The 15,040-nt window shown below is 43.4% G+C and overlaps 1 protein-coding gene across 1 annotated transcript; it reads left to right on the top strand.

The window, feature by feature from the left end:
- Positions 1-3,975: 3,975 nt before the first annotated feature.
- LOC123154281 (protein MKS1-like) lies at positions 3,976-5,341 on the top strand. Its single transcript, XM_044573050.1, has one exon. The coding sequence runs from the start codon at positions 4,132-4,134 to the stop codon at positions 4,897-4,899; it is 768 nt and encodes a 255-aa protein (XP_044428985.1). The 5' UTR covers positions 3,976-4,131; the 3' UTR covers positions 4,900-5,341.
- The last annotated feature ends 9,699 nt before the right edge of the window (positions 5,342-15,040 follow it).

Raw genomic sequence — 15,040 nt, 5'->3', positions numbered from 1 at the left:
GACCGGAGGCGATGGGGAGGGGGGAGACAGGGGGCCCGCCACGAGGCACGGGCAAGACCAAGGTCGGACCGGTCGGCGACGCCCCACGAGCGGCGACGGCTCCAGCGAGCCCCAATATGCCCCAAAGCCCCAGCTTTGGCACCGGTCCCCGGCCACCACGGCGGCAACCTCCGCGTGCCCGAGTCGGAGCCTCGCACAAGGGAGGCTAGACAGGGGGCCATGCTGGACGGTGCGGCCACGGCGGCGAGGGCCAAGCAGCAGGGCGGGGACAGAGGGGCAGAGAAGCGGGGCAGCTCGGGATCCACGTCTTCGTCCGCGAAGTCCGCTCACCGGAGCGGCGACGGGGAAAGGCTCGGATGGGAGACCTCAGGGGCCGGCACGGGACCAGGGTCGGTGACGAGGCGGGGGCCGGAGCGGAGAGAGGGGCGGCGGCGGCGGAGGCGGCGTCCGGCGAGGGCGCGGGCGGGTCGCCCGAGCTCACAATCACGGGAGCCATCCTCAGTTCCTTTGTATTTTTTTACCGTACTATTGTTTTGCAGCTTTTTTTTTTCATATTTCATCTAACTTAATGGATTGCAGACATTGAGTTTAAATTCTGCATTTATAGTGTAATTGGGCCAGATGTTCGTATTTTTTACAAGAGACATTTGTTGGATGGTTATATGCGTTTAGGGTGCGTTTGGTTCGGAGGATAAGTTTGAGTGGACGTGGACATTGCCAACCACCTGGCTAAGGATCGTCTTTCTTTGTTGAAGAAGATGTCAAGTGGCCAAGTGGCTAGAGATAATCATTTTTTGTTTGGTTCATAGGATGAGTACCGGACAGAAGTTGTGGTGACCTTTTCTGTTGAGACGGTGAGATTACCCAATAGTTGGCAATTTTTCACCATAAATGAACCAAATATTATATAAATAATTTTTAAAAAAATGAAAATTCAACTAAAGAGCTCTTATTTATTACTCCATATACAACATACACGCACTTGAAAAAAAAATAGATAAACACTTGAAAAACATAATAGTACAACTAGCATGGAATTCCGTAGACTTAGTTTAACAGAAAAACTGGCAAACTGGTTTCCTAAAAATCCTCCAAAAACCTTTTTTTTCGAGGGTACGTCAATGGCATACCTTAGCTTTATAGAAGGAAGAAAAATACGTACAAGAGATTACACATCGCTACCTAGGAGTCACAAACCGACCCTAACCAAGCCTCCACACCACTCCGTAGCTCTACTCGACTACTCTATGATCGGTTGTCCTCCGAAAGCTCCTGCTTTGGCCCAAGTCTTCAGCTCATCAAAGATAGAGTCTACCGTATCCAACTCGTTCTTGATTATACCCGTGCCGAAGACCCTCGCATTCCTTTGCTTCCATATCGTCCAACAGATTAGCATCACGAGAGTGTGAAAGCCTTTCCGAGACTGCTTATCTATTCGCTTCTCGTATCCGTCCACCACTGCACCAATCTTGAGTCATTTGTTGGGCAAAGGCCGGCCGTCAAACCCATCCTAGTAGTGCAGCGGAACCACACTTGCCGCGAGAACACACACTGCAGCAAAATGTGGTCAACTGTATCCTCCTCCTGGTCACACATGTAACATTTTGATGCTTGGTCTTGCAATCCGTGCCTAGCTCTCCTGTCCGAGGTCAATAGACGATATTGCACCGCAAGCCACATGAATAGCTTGCACACAAGCGGTGCCCAACACTTTCATATAGCTCCAAAAACTGATTTTCTGAAATCTTACATCTAATTCTTGGCATCCAAACAACCACTTACTTTCTGGCCTGGGGTTTGTTCCAATCTTGCTTCTGCCATTGGCCCCTGCCATCCCCGGGAGGACGAGCCGACTTGAGGAGGGGTCATCCAGATCATGACCGAGGGGAAGGTGGACCGGCAGATCGAATAGTGAGATGCCCTGATCTATCCGGGGACGGCCAAGGGAGGATGGTGTGTAGGACTGCTAGAATTTTTCTCCAACAAGAAAGGTTTGTACTACTAGAACACTACACTAGTAAGTTCCTGCTTAATAAAGTAGTAAGTACTTTATTAATTATTACATCATGTGTGGGTGGGGGTAGATTAAGGCCATATTTGGTTCATAAGTCCTACGACTTTTTCTAGTCCCAACTAAAAAGTCTCTAGTCCCTAAAAAGTCCCTTCCTCTTTGTTTCCAGAGACTAAAAAGTCCCTAGTCCCTCCCTAGAGGTTATTAAATGACCATGTTACCCCTAGTATATAGAAAAATAACAATCAACCAACACCATGGGGTGGCGGGCCAATGGGTGCATGGAGGAGCATTGTTTCAAAAAGTTTTAAAAAAGACTCTCCTTTAGAGTCTTCTTCATTTAGTCCCCAAAAGCAACTTTTAGTCCCTAATAGTCCCTCCTGTTTGGTTAAAAAGTCTCTAAGAGAGACTTTTTTTAGTTCCTACACCAAAAAGTCCCTGGAAACAAACACCCCCTAATACTCCCCCATCTCATAATATAATAGCGTTTATGACACTAGTGAGAGTAGTTTTCTTAGCTTTGCAAATGTACCAGATTGATTAATTACAAACTAGGAATGTTTCAGCATAAGCAGCAGCCCTGCTGCTACTACTCATTCGCTCGGTCGTCAGATGGTGCGAGAAACTGATCGATCTGTGAAGGAGTCAGGCAGGCAGATCGAGGAGCGCACGCACATCCGTACGACTCAACAACACCTTTACGTCCCTCAACTCTCCTTGACTGCGTCTTCTATACCTCTGAATACCGGCCGGCTACCACCTCTTGACTCTCTCTCGCTCGCTAGAGCTCATGGCTGTGTTAAGTGTTAAGTGTTATTGTCAAGCACTTATTACTCGAGCTAACCTATACGTTAGTTACTAGTTGTCGTTTAGGCTTAACTCGTAACCATCACATCACATATCAGAAAGGTCGTTCCGATGAATTGGTCCAAATCTGTCCGTAGACAACGGTGAAATGATAATACAAAAACCTGCCCTTTATGTTGCGTTGCTAACATACTACTACTATCACAGTTAGCCAATAGTTCTAGCTAGTACTAGCAGCTGGTAAAGGAGGGTTGACACTATCAAAACATCCCAAAGTCGGGGTCTTGAAGGCAGTCCAACCCCCTACCGTAGACATATATGTGGTCAAGACAACTAGACAAGACTGGCTCAAGTCAGAATCTGCAGGTAGATCCATCGATATGATGCATATTCCAGAAGATACAGTTAATCTAGCTAGCTACATGGGCCCGATCCTTCACCTTTGCACTTTCATAATCCTGCAACAACACATGTTCGATTCAAAAATTAATCAAAGCCGCTTAGCTAGGTAACAAATACCGAGAGTATCTGGAATATGTTAACTCTTAGTTTAGCTATAAGCGAAATTTGCACCTCACCAACCGCCACTGATAAAACACTATAATAATCACCGTTGTTCAAGTCCATGCCCGACTAATCCTGGAACATACGGATTAAATATTAATCAACCGTGGAAGCTTCTTCTGTTCTTGGAGCTAGAGAACGACAGAGTAACCAGCCACAATATACATACACATCGAGAGACATGAATATATCTGACCCGGTTCTTTGGTCGTCAGTGCTAGTCAAATCTCAGATAGACAAGAAACAGAGGGGGATTGCGCCGCAGCAATCCGGAATTTGGCGCCTTCCCATGCATGCGTGCGTCACGTCCGTCACCTTTTGGCTGCCTTGCTTGGACGTGTTCAAACTTCAAAGTTAGCTTGTGAGAGGGTGAAGAAAAGGTTTCTTTATATGATATTGCAATCGAGTGCTTTCTTGACCTATTACACGCCCATAATTCGCACTATCAAATCCTAATGAATCCTACTTTTTTAGTAGTTTTTGCGTCTCCCTATTCCCTCCCGAACTTGGTCGCCGTCGTGGCTGATCTCCTTTCAGCTGCCATCTCTATATATACATGGCTCCACTAGAGAAGAGAGGAGAGGAGACACGTACGTACTACTGCTGCTCAACTTTGACACTTGAAGAACGTTTCTCACTGACCGATCGGTCGATCCATCTCTGCTCTCGGTTCAACGCCGGCCGGCGACGTCGACCAGCTATCTAGCTAGCGAGCGAGCTCGTGGCATCGGTCGGTCGATCGATCGAACATGGAGGAGTACTCAGCGTCCTCCTCCCAGCGCGGTGGCGGTGGCGGCCGCGGGGAGCTGCAGGGCCCGCGCCCGGCGCCGCTCAGGGTCCACAAGGACTCGCACAGGATCAAGAAGCCGCCCGCCTCGCAGGTGCGGCAGCCGGTCATCATCTACACGGTGTCGCCCAAGGTCGTGCACGCCAACCCCGGCGAGTTCATGTCCGTCGTGCAGCGCCTCACCGGCGCCTCCTCGTCATCCTCCTCACTCCCACCGCCGCCACAGTCGACGCTCCCGTTCCCGTTCTTCCCGCAGCGGTCGTCGTCTTCCATGCTCCCGCCGGCGTTGCCGCAAACGCTGCCGTTCCCGTTCCAGCTCCAGCAAGCATCTGGGCCGCAGGCGCACGAGGGTGCGCTGCTCCAGCATCAGCACTCGCCTGCCGCGCGCCTCGCTGCCATCGAGCAGGCGTCGGCGCCAGCCGCACGGAGCACCGGTGTTCATCGTGGAGGGCTGCCGCCGCTGCCGAGCATCCTGTCTCCGGTGCCGGGATCTCTCCCGGCGATCCCACCGGGCTTCTTCTCTCCGCCGGCCGGCGGAGCTGGCGGTGGCATCAATCTGTTCGGCGAGCTGATCAGCCCGGCATTCCATGGCCACGGCGCGCTAACCGGCACCACCGCCGGTGCAAGTCCTACACCAATGTCATTACAGTATTTCCCCGCTGCAGCTGCGCCGTCGCCGTCGACCCCCTACTATTGGGATCTCTTCAACAACCACCCAAACCACCTATAAATGCATCTGCAAGACTGCGTGTGGTCAGCTAGTTACACGCGTGGCTACTACTCTATATAGTACGTATATCGGTATATGATCGATTGATTTCCATTTCCATGCATATGCGTCGCCGTCTGACAGAATTGGTAGTTTTTTAGGGGAGAGAAACAGGATTAGTAGCTATCTTATACATTTGGCATTGATGAGATGTGATAGGAGCGAAGACATTAAGAGCAAGTTAGATAGATAGATAGCCTAAGTCAGCTGGTACTGCTGATTACCCGCATGCTAACTGCAACGAAGCTTCATCCAAGCTAGCAAGCTCGTGTCTGCTCTGCTACGTAGTCAGCTGGTATATGTTTGCACCCCAACTTTGGAGGTGATCGATGATAGAGAATTAGATAGAGATCATATGGAAGACTCTCAACTGATGTATTCATTATTTCTTATACATAATTGAAGATAGACATACATAATGCTCAGTGCTAGTATGCCATTCATTTGTAACAGAAGTGTGATTGATTTTCTATAATTAATAATCCTCGTGGTTTTCATAAAGTAATTACCTCATGTTTAAGCGTGCATGATCACAATTGATTGATATATTCATAGAGCATCTCTAGCCGATCACCTTATAATTTAGCCCCTTACATCTTAACTCATTATATGTGATCAGCTAAAAAATGGTTCTTAGCCCAATCCCTAAAACTTAACTCCCTAAAAAAACATTTGCCAATTCGTCTTAGCTTCTGTATATACACACTAAATTTCAACTACATATTTGCACACATATTAAATTACAATTTAATAATCAAAGTTCACACAATTCATAAATATTATAATTAATATTTAAGTTCATAAATCAAATTATTATTCAAATTCAAACACACAAAAGGGTCCAAAAGAGCACATAGAAGCACAACAATCAAGTGGTGCTATCGAGTTGCTACTAATGCTCAGCACGGTCATCTTGGAGTTGGGTATGAACTTCTCGATTCACAATGCTTCGCCGTGTGGAATCTCTATATCATATATACACCGTGTTCCGGCTCAACAGGACCCCCATTGGTTATGTATTGAAAGTTCTCTAGCATGCCTCTCTCATCTTCAATGATGATGTTATGCAAGATGATACAACATGTCATTGTTGGCCATAGGACCTATGGGTTTCTATACTCGGAGGGACACAAATAATGGTGAAGCGCTTCTGAAGTAGACCAAAAGCTCTCTCAACATCCTTCCTTGTTGATTCTTGGAGCATTACAAAGTGAGATCTCTTGTTGCCTTGAGGACACAAGATTGTATTCACAAATGTGGCTCATGGAGGATATATGCTATGTGCAAGGTAGTAACCCATCATTTACTGACGTCCATTCACAACATAGTTGCAAGGAGGAGCATCTCCGGTAACAAGCCTTGTGAACTATGGTGATCTCGATGGCACATAAAGATCATTATGAGAGCCAGACAATCCAAAGAATGAATGCCAAATCCATATATCCTCCAATGCAACTGCCTCAAGAATAATTGTTGGATCTTTGGAGTGCCATTTGTACAGACCTTTTCATCCCACAGAACAGTTCTTCTGTGTCTGGTGCATGCAATCAAGTGATCCAAGCATACCAAGAAATCCTCTTTTTCACTCAAACCCAAAAGCCTCTCGGTATCTTCATCATTGGGTGATCTCATGGTACTCTGATCCATAGGTCTGAATCACGGCTTGTGTGTATCTTAGAGCGGCCTCCAAAATTGAATCTTCCCTGATGCGGACATAGTCATCAATGGCGCCGGACGAACACCAATGGGCAAGCACTCGAACAGTCGCGATAACTTCATCAAATGGCTCGCACTTATCTCATCATCCTCAATTTAAACCAATTATCATGCTTCTCTATAACTTTTTCAATGGTGAGAAAGAGACATTGGCGCATCTAAAACTGTTAACGAAAATACTTCTCCGCATATGTTGCATTGGGGTTGAAATAAATCCTTCATAATCTTCTCATAGTCCTCTGCTTATCTCGATTGATGTACAAGCAGCCAAATTGTGATCCTAGTCTCGTCTCTAGAAGTCCTCGTTAAGGATCACTGCAATGCCCATTTCAAATTATCATCATCTTCTTCCTCCTCGTCCGACAAAAGATTCGTCGAAGACCATCTCCCTTAACCTCTTAATCTACACTATGTAATATTCTAAGTTGATTTTTGTCGTAGTAATGGTTTTTCTACTTATGGTTTCACCCCCCTATCCTGCATGGAGTGCCACACAAGCGGTCAACACAAGTCAAGGCACTCAACAATCATCCAAGCCACCTCATGCACTACAAAAAAACACTTTCGTGATGATACATGTTTATCACAGTAGGTCACGTTTTCTATCATGCATGTACATCCATGACGATTTTATGATAGAATCAAGATAGTCATACCTGTGCTGTCGTAGAAGTGTTCCATGACATTACCAAAATTATCATCAAAGAAGTGTTCATTTCCATGGCGATAAATGCCGCATCATGAAAGTGCTTTCGTCAAGGGTGACCAACACGTGGCATCCACTGTAACGGGTCGTTGTTAAGCTATCGGGTCCGATTTTGGATCCGATAACCCGCTAACAGCCACGACCAATGCCGATTTTCCACGCGTAAAATTCTCATTGGCCGACGGAATCACGTGTCAGCTCTGCGTTGACACGTGGCCCGGACCAAAAGTGACCCATAACGATTAAATGGGCCGGCCCAACTAAAGGCCCACAAGATTCTGCGGACCATAATGGGTCAGCCCAGCTAAAGGTCCACAAGATTTTGCCGACCATAATGGGCCAGCCCAGCTAAAGGCCCACAAGATTTTTAGGACACTAGTGAGCCGACCCGTTAACAGGCTACCATGTTTTGGGCCAAATACCGGCCCATATTTGACCCGGTCCATTAACAGCCTGCCATGTTCCGGGCCTAATAAAGGCCCATATGAGATCCGGCCCGTTAAAAGCCTACCATGTTTTGGGCCAAATTATGGCCTAGATCAGATCCGGCCCTTTAAGAGGCTTTGGGCTAAATTATGGCCCATATCAGATTCGGCCCGTCAACTGGACGCTATGCTTTTGGGCCCACTTGCTAAAGACTCATTTAGTAATTCAGCCTGATATTAGTTTCGGCCTGTTAAAGGCCCATTTAACATTTCGGCTCTAAATTTATTTCGGCATGTTAAAAGCCCGTCATATAGTTGAGCCTAACTACGACCCGGTTTGCATCCGACCTGCTCACAGCCGATAATCTGATTGTGCCAAACAAGGACCGAGACAATTTTTGCCTATTAACGGCCCATGATGTGATTAGCACAATCATGGGCCGGGGTCTATTTTGGCCTGTTGTCGGCCCATGAGCTGTTCGACACATTTCAGGCCCAACATACTTTTCAGCTTACTAAAAGCCCATTAAGTTTATTGCGAAAATAGGGCCGGCGGTTTACTCGGCCTATTAAAGGCCCGAATCTACTAGTGGGCCAGTTTACATTTAGGCCTGTTAACGGAGCAAGATGATTGGGCCCATGATGCGGATCATATATAGTGATTTGCATGACGGCCCGATTATGTACCATAATTTTACGGTACAGCAGGATATATATACAGTAAAATAACTGCAGCATCATAAATAAGAAAAACCTAGACTAACAATAAAGAAATCACGGCATATTACATCCATTGGGCATCAAAGTTCGCCACTATGATAATAAAGCACAAGCAGACAACAGATTACATACACTGGGCATCATGTAACATCCAAATTTTCAATTTGGAATGTTATACATTAGGTCATGATTGCATATCATATATTTATTGCCTTTTGGCTTGATCCTATAAATTCTACGCAACTCAAGGACCTACGGAGAGAGTTGGGAATTTCGTTGTTTTCAAATTTGAGTTTTTCTTGAATTATGAAAAGAGGATCATTTGATTTTAATTATTTTATCTTCGAATATTTCTTTTATAAAAATAAAGGAGAGAGGATAAAATGACTTCCTCAAAATTAAGAAATATTGGAGATTTATTATTAAAATCAAATAGGATTTTTATTCGGATTTTTATTGCTATTTTATTTGAATTAGGAAAAATATACATTTTTCAAAATTGCATTAGAGCCCCAAATAAATGTTCACCTTGTCGGGTAGATTTTTAGAGGACGGGCAAAATTTATTTCAGGATTTTTGGAGTTCGTTTAGTATTTCTTTTATTCGTTTTTCTGCGCGGAATAATTTTTTCTTAAAAACAGACCTTGGGCCGTATCCGCCCGGGACTCCGCCCGGGGGAGGCTTTATAAGCCGCGCCGCCCGAGCCCCGCAGCCGACCTCTGCCTGCGCCGCCCCGCAAACCCTAGCCGCCGCCGCCGCACCACCACCACGCCGCACCGCCGCCTCACCGTCGCCGAAGGTAGCCGTCGCCGCTGCCCTCGGTTTTCGCGAGAAAACCGATCGTTTTTTTTCGAAACCCTAGATCCCTTTTTTAGATCGGTTTTTTTCGGTTTAGTTATTTAGCGGACGTTCGTTTTAACGGACGGATTTCGCCCGTTAGCCGCTGTTAGCGAACGTTCGTTCGTTAGACTGTTCGTCAGTTTTTCTTTTTCTCGGATTTTTTCGCGATTATTTCCGATCCTGATTTCTGATCCGATTTTCGTTTTAGTTTAACTTTTCACTTGTTTATCGGAATCAGGTGATTCAAGCGCCTAGAGTTTCTTCACGAAACCCTCTTTCTGTTTAATCAACTTAAACAAGTTTTTGCTACTGTAAAATTTGACTTTAGTCCAGATTAGTAAACGAAGTTTGTTTCTTTCGTAGTTTGAGTTTCGTTGCTTCGTTCGATTTGATTCTTTTTGCAAACCGAAGTTCTTAAGTTGAACTTTCTGATTAGATCTTCTTATTTGAGTTTACCCGTGCATCTTTGCTTGATTGCTTATTGTATGCTTGTTTGTTTGCGATAGAGTACCCGGAGTGCGAAGCGTGCTAGATCGAGTCTCTAGGTTTCATGGGTCATCAGCAAGGCAAGTAACACTTTGATCATACCTCTTTACTACCCAGTTTTATTGCATTAGATCAATCCTCAAACAATTGCATGATTAGGATCTGAATAAATTGTGGGTTGGGAAGTAGTTGAGGTAGTACCTATGCACCCGTTTACTATCAAACCTTTGAGAGTTACTTCTACGTTGCTTATATTGCTATGCTATGCTCGTAGACGTGGTTTGGGTTTGAGTGTATCCATGACAAATGTGAGTGGTTAATTAATGGTTAACTTAAGGTGGCAACTTTAATACACATCTGGGTGGATTGAGGCACCTGGGGAAACCAGTGATTGCCTGTATTTTTGGAAATCCCGGGGTACCGTGTGATTTTCCTATGGACTGCCACCAAGGCTCAAGGGGATCATGAGATTATTCATACTAGAAACTTCCGTGTGCAGCCACATGCCATTATGGGCTCTGGCATAGTTGAGTAAGTTGTGGGAAACCTTTCCATGATGGGCTAGCATATGTAGGGGATTGTAGGTGTACAGGCCTATCTATCAGTTAAGGGGACCACTTCGGAAAGACTGTGTCTCGGTCATCCGTTTCTCAAATGTCATGTAGTGCGAGAAATTCAACGGAGGAGATCGAGTCTTGTGGGGAAAAGCGCGCAAACCTCTGCAGAGTGTATAAACTAATCATAGTTAGCGGTGTCCCCGGTTATGGACATCTTGAGTATCTGGTTCTTGGATTATCATGTTGATCTCATCACTCTTAATATAAATTTTGTTGGGTTTTAAATTACTTTTAATTGGGATTGAGATGGGGTTTACCATTCTCAATGTTTTCAACCAACTTTGTAGTTAAATAAAATCTATTCCTTTGTAGTAGGGAAAAATTGGCTTTCCGCAAAACATATCAACCCTACAGCCTCCACCAGCCATATATGCATATAGTGATAGCTTTATTCTATTCGTTACTCTCTTGTGTTACATTGCCAGCATATTCCATGTGCTGACCCATTTTCGGGCTGCAACGTATCATGTTGCAGACTTTTCAGACGGCGAGTAAGGTGCCTTAGGTCATGTTCTTTCACTCAGTGACGCCGTTGGAGTTGATGGACTCACTTTATCTTCCAAGCCTTCCGCTATTATCGTATTAGATGGCCTTAAGCCATATTTATTGTAATAAGTTCTCTTTTGAGACATTCGATGTAATAAGTGTGTGATTGCTACTCTGTTATAAATCCTCAAGTACTGTGTGTGTCAGCATTATCGATCCAGGGATGACACTAATGCACAGAGATCAGGTTGTTTGAGGTTTGGTCGCTACACATCAAAGATCACCACCAGTGCAAATAAACACCCCGACAAAATAATATACAAAACCAACATCACTTCAATAGAGTTCAAGAAAGGTTAGCCTGCTCGGGAGCTGCAGCGCAAGCAGCTGAGCAAGATGATGAGACTGCGCTTGTTTTACACTTATATCCTCCTCACTCTGAAAGATAAACAAGCATACATATGACATGTTTTGCACATATAAGTATCAGTGCTGACAATTCATCACATTTCTTACTGACGAATAAAGTGACACAGTTTAAAATAGCATCAACACAATATGGTATTATTCAGGCAGGAAATGACATTGTGAAGGAGTTGGCAGCTTCACGGCACCACTGGATTACAGATCAAGAACTCATAAGTATCAATGGTTAGTGTGCTGTCAATTTCTACCATTTCAGATTGACAAATAAAGAGACGGTTTAAATAATAGTAGAATGATATGACATTGTTCATAGTTAAGACATTGCAGAATATGACATTGTTCTGTAGTGGGTAGGTTCACCACACCACTGGATTACGGATCAAGAACAGAAGCATATATGTAGTGCAAAAGAAGATCACTTGCTCTGTATAGTTTAATTTATATGGTATGAAGAAGGAACTCAGTTGTACAACTGAAAACTTAAATTGAGAAGGACAAACTTTTGTTTATGAACTACATAATAAACTTTAAACATGAAATTTGATGCAAACATAAAAAGTAAACAGCTATTGCAGTCAAGCCTAACCAAATATACACAACAAAGTTTGAAGGCTTGAGAAGGACAAACTTACATTATTGGTGAAGACAGGCTCTATAAAGCCCCTATCCATGTTGATGGGGGGGGGGGGCAATTCAAGAAGTTTACCATAGAATCTTCTTCCTAAGCATTGCCTTTATTTTACATTTTGTTAAGAGTAAATATAGATGTGATAATATAAGAAAAGATGGAGAATATTTAAGATAAGATGAAGAGTGATGCTATATAACCAAGTAGCTATAAATGTAAGTACAACGATACAGCCAAAAGGTACATCCAAGAGCAATACATAGCTAAACTTCTCCAGTACCATCGGTGTTATCCAACCTTATGGTAAGAATAAATATAGATATGATGTGTAGAAAATGGAGGGCAAAGGAAAATAAGCTACAGAGTGATGGTAGATGAACAACTAGTTGTCAATATAAGTACATGATACGTCTCCAACGTATCTATATTTTTTTATTGTTCCATGCTATTATATTATCCATCTAGGATGTTTTATATGCATTTATATGCTATTTTATATGATTTTTAGGACTAACCTATTAATCTAGAGCCCAGTGCCAGTTTTTGTTTTTTCCTTGTTTTTAAGTTTTACAGAAATGGAATACCAAACGGATTCCAATTGACATGCCAATTTTTGATGATTTTTTATGGACCAAAAGAAGCCCTCGGAGTAAAATAGTTGGGCCAGAAGAGTCCCGAGCCGTCCACAAGATAGGAGGGCGAGCCCAGGGGGTAGGCCGCGCCCTCCACCCTCGTGGACGACTCGGAGACCCCCCTGACGTGAGACCGACGCCAAAAATTCCTATAAATACAGAAACCTGTTGAAAATAACCTAGATCGGGAGTTCCGCCGCCGCAAGCCTCTGTAGCCACCGAAAACCAATCTAGACCCGTTCCGGCACCCTGCCAGAGGGGGGAATCCCTCTCCGGTGACCATCTTCATCATCTCGACGCTCTCCATGACGAGGAGGGAGTAGTTCACCCTCGAGGCTGAGGGTATGTACCAGTAGCTATGTGTTTGATCTCTCTCTCTCTCTCTCTCTCGTGTTCTTGATTCGGCACGATCTTGATGTATTGCAAGCTTTGCTATTATAGTTGGATCTTGTGATGTTTCTTCCCCTCTACTCTCTTGTAATGGATTGAGTTTTCCCTTTGAAGTTATCTTATCAGATTGAGTCTTTAAGGATTTGAGAACACTTGATGTATGTCTTGCATGGGCTTATCTGTGGTGACAATTGGATATCACGTGATCCACTTGATGTATGTTTTGGCGATCAACTTGAGAGTTCCTTGACCTCGTGAACTTATGCATAGGGGTTGGCACACGTTTTCATCTTGACTCTCCGGTTGAAACTTTTGGGCACTCTTTGAAGTTCTTTGTGTTGGTTGAATAGATGAATATGAGATTGTGTGATGCATATCGTATAATCATACCCACAGATACTTGAGGTGACATTGGAGTATCTAGGTGACATTAGGTTTTTGGTTGATTTGTGTCTTAAGGTGTTATTCTAGTACGAACTCTAGGATAGATCAAATGGAAAGAATAGCTTCATGTTATTTTACTACAGACTCTTGAATAGATCGATCAGAAAGGATAACTTTGAGGTGGTTTCGTACCCTACCATAATCTCTTCATTTGTTCTTCGCTATTAGTGACTTTGGAGTGACTCTTTGTTGCATGTTGAGGGATAGTTATATGATCCAATTATGTTATTATTGTTGAGATAACCTGCACTAGTGAAAGTATGAACCCTAGGCCTTGTTTCCTAGCATTGCAATACCGTTTACACTCACTTTTATCATTAGTTACCTTGCTGTTTTTATATTTTCAGATTACAAAAACCTTTATCTACCATCCATATTGCACTTGTATCACCATCTCTTCGCCTAACTAGTGCACCTATACAATTTACCATTGTATTGGGTGTGTTGGGGACACAAGAGACTCTTTGTTATTTGGTTGCAGGGTTGCTTGAGAGAGACCATCTTCATCCTACGCCTCCCACGGATTGATAAACCTTAGGTCATCCTTGAGGGAAATTTGCTACTATCCTACAAACCTCTGCACTTGGAGGCCAACAACGTCTACAAGAAGAAGGTTGTGTAGTAGACATCAAGCTCTTTTCTGGCGTCTTTGCCGGGGAGGTTAGCGTTTGAAGGTATATCTTTAGATCTTGCAATCGAATCTTTTTGTTTCTTGTTTTATCACTAGTCTAGTCTATAAAAGAAAACTACAAAAATGGAATTGAGGGTGCCTCATATGCTTCATCTTTTTAATATCTTTCGTGAAAATAAGGATTCCGATAATTGTGCCAAATGCCAGAAGAAGAATGCATTAAAATGTTTGGCATTAAATCTTTGAATGATGAGCATGATTGCAATGTTGTTAGTACGAACTCTTTGAATATCCATAGTACTAATGATGATTGCACTAGTCATGATGAAAATGTCTCTTATAAGCATGCCAATTTTTGTGGAGTGCATAGAGTTTGCAAGTATACACCAAATAGGGAAGATAGATTTTGCAAGAGGCATACGTATTTAGAAACTAAATGGTTGCAAGAAAGGCTAGATGTTTGTGCTGAAAATTTAAATTTTCTTAGCCATCCTTGTGAACTCTGCAATGAACGTGGTCATTCAAATATCCAATGCAAATTGTTTCATGATCGAATCATGTCCAAAAAATGTGATGACTTGATTTCCCTTGCGCATCATAATGAACTTAGTTTGCTTCTGGGTTATGAAGAAATGAAACATATAACTAAGAATATTCCTGAATTTTCCCTTGAGTAAGTTCTTGATTTTGATCTAGAGGAAATTCATATGTATTGTGTGGTTAATTGCATTGAAAATCCTTATATTGTCAATTACGTAAAGACAAGGAAACAAATAGAAGATGAAGAGAATACTTATGAAAGGGAAGAGACTTCCCAATATCCTCCTATTATTTCTTATAATGAATCAGGTAATGAGGAGGAGCCTTCTATTCAACAAATCTCATTAATAAGGAGCTCCAAAAAGAGGATTAAACCCACACATAATGTGAAGAACAAAAAGAAAAGACGGAGAAG

Source organism: Triticum aestivum, chromosome 7A (assembly GCF_018294505.1).
Source record: "Triticum aestivum cultivar Chinese Spring chromosome 7A, IWGSC CS RefSeq v2.1, whole genome shotgun sequence".
Classification (NCBI taxonomy): Eukaryota; Viridiplantae; Streptophyta; class Magnoliopsida; order Poales; family Poaceae; genus Triticum; species Triticum aestivum.
Note: the sequence above shows the minus strand (reverse complement) of the source record. Positions and strands in the feature narration are given on the sequence as shown.

Coding starts and splice junctions, on each gene's coding strand:
- LOC123154281 (XM_044573050.1), top strand. CDS start 4,132: ATGGAGGAGTACTCAGCGTCCTCCTCCCAGCGCGGTGGCGGTGGCGGC.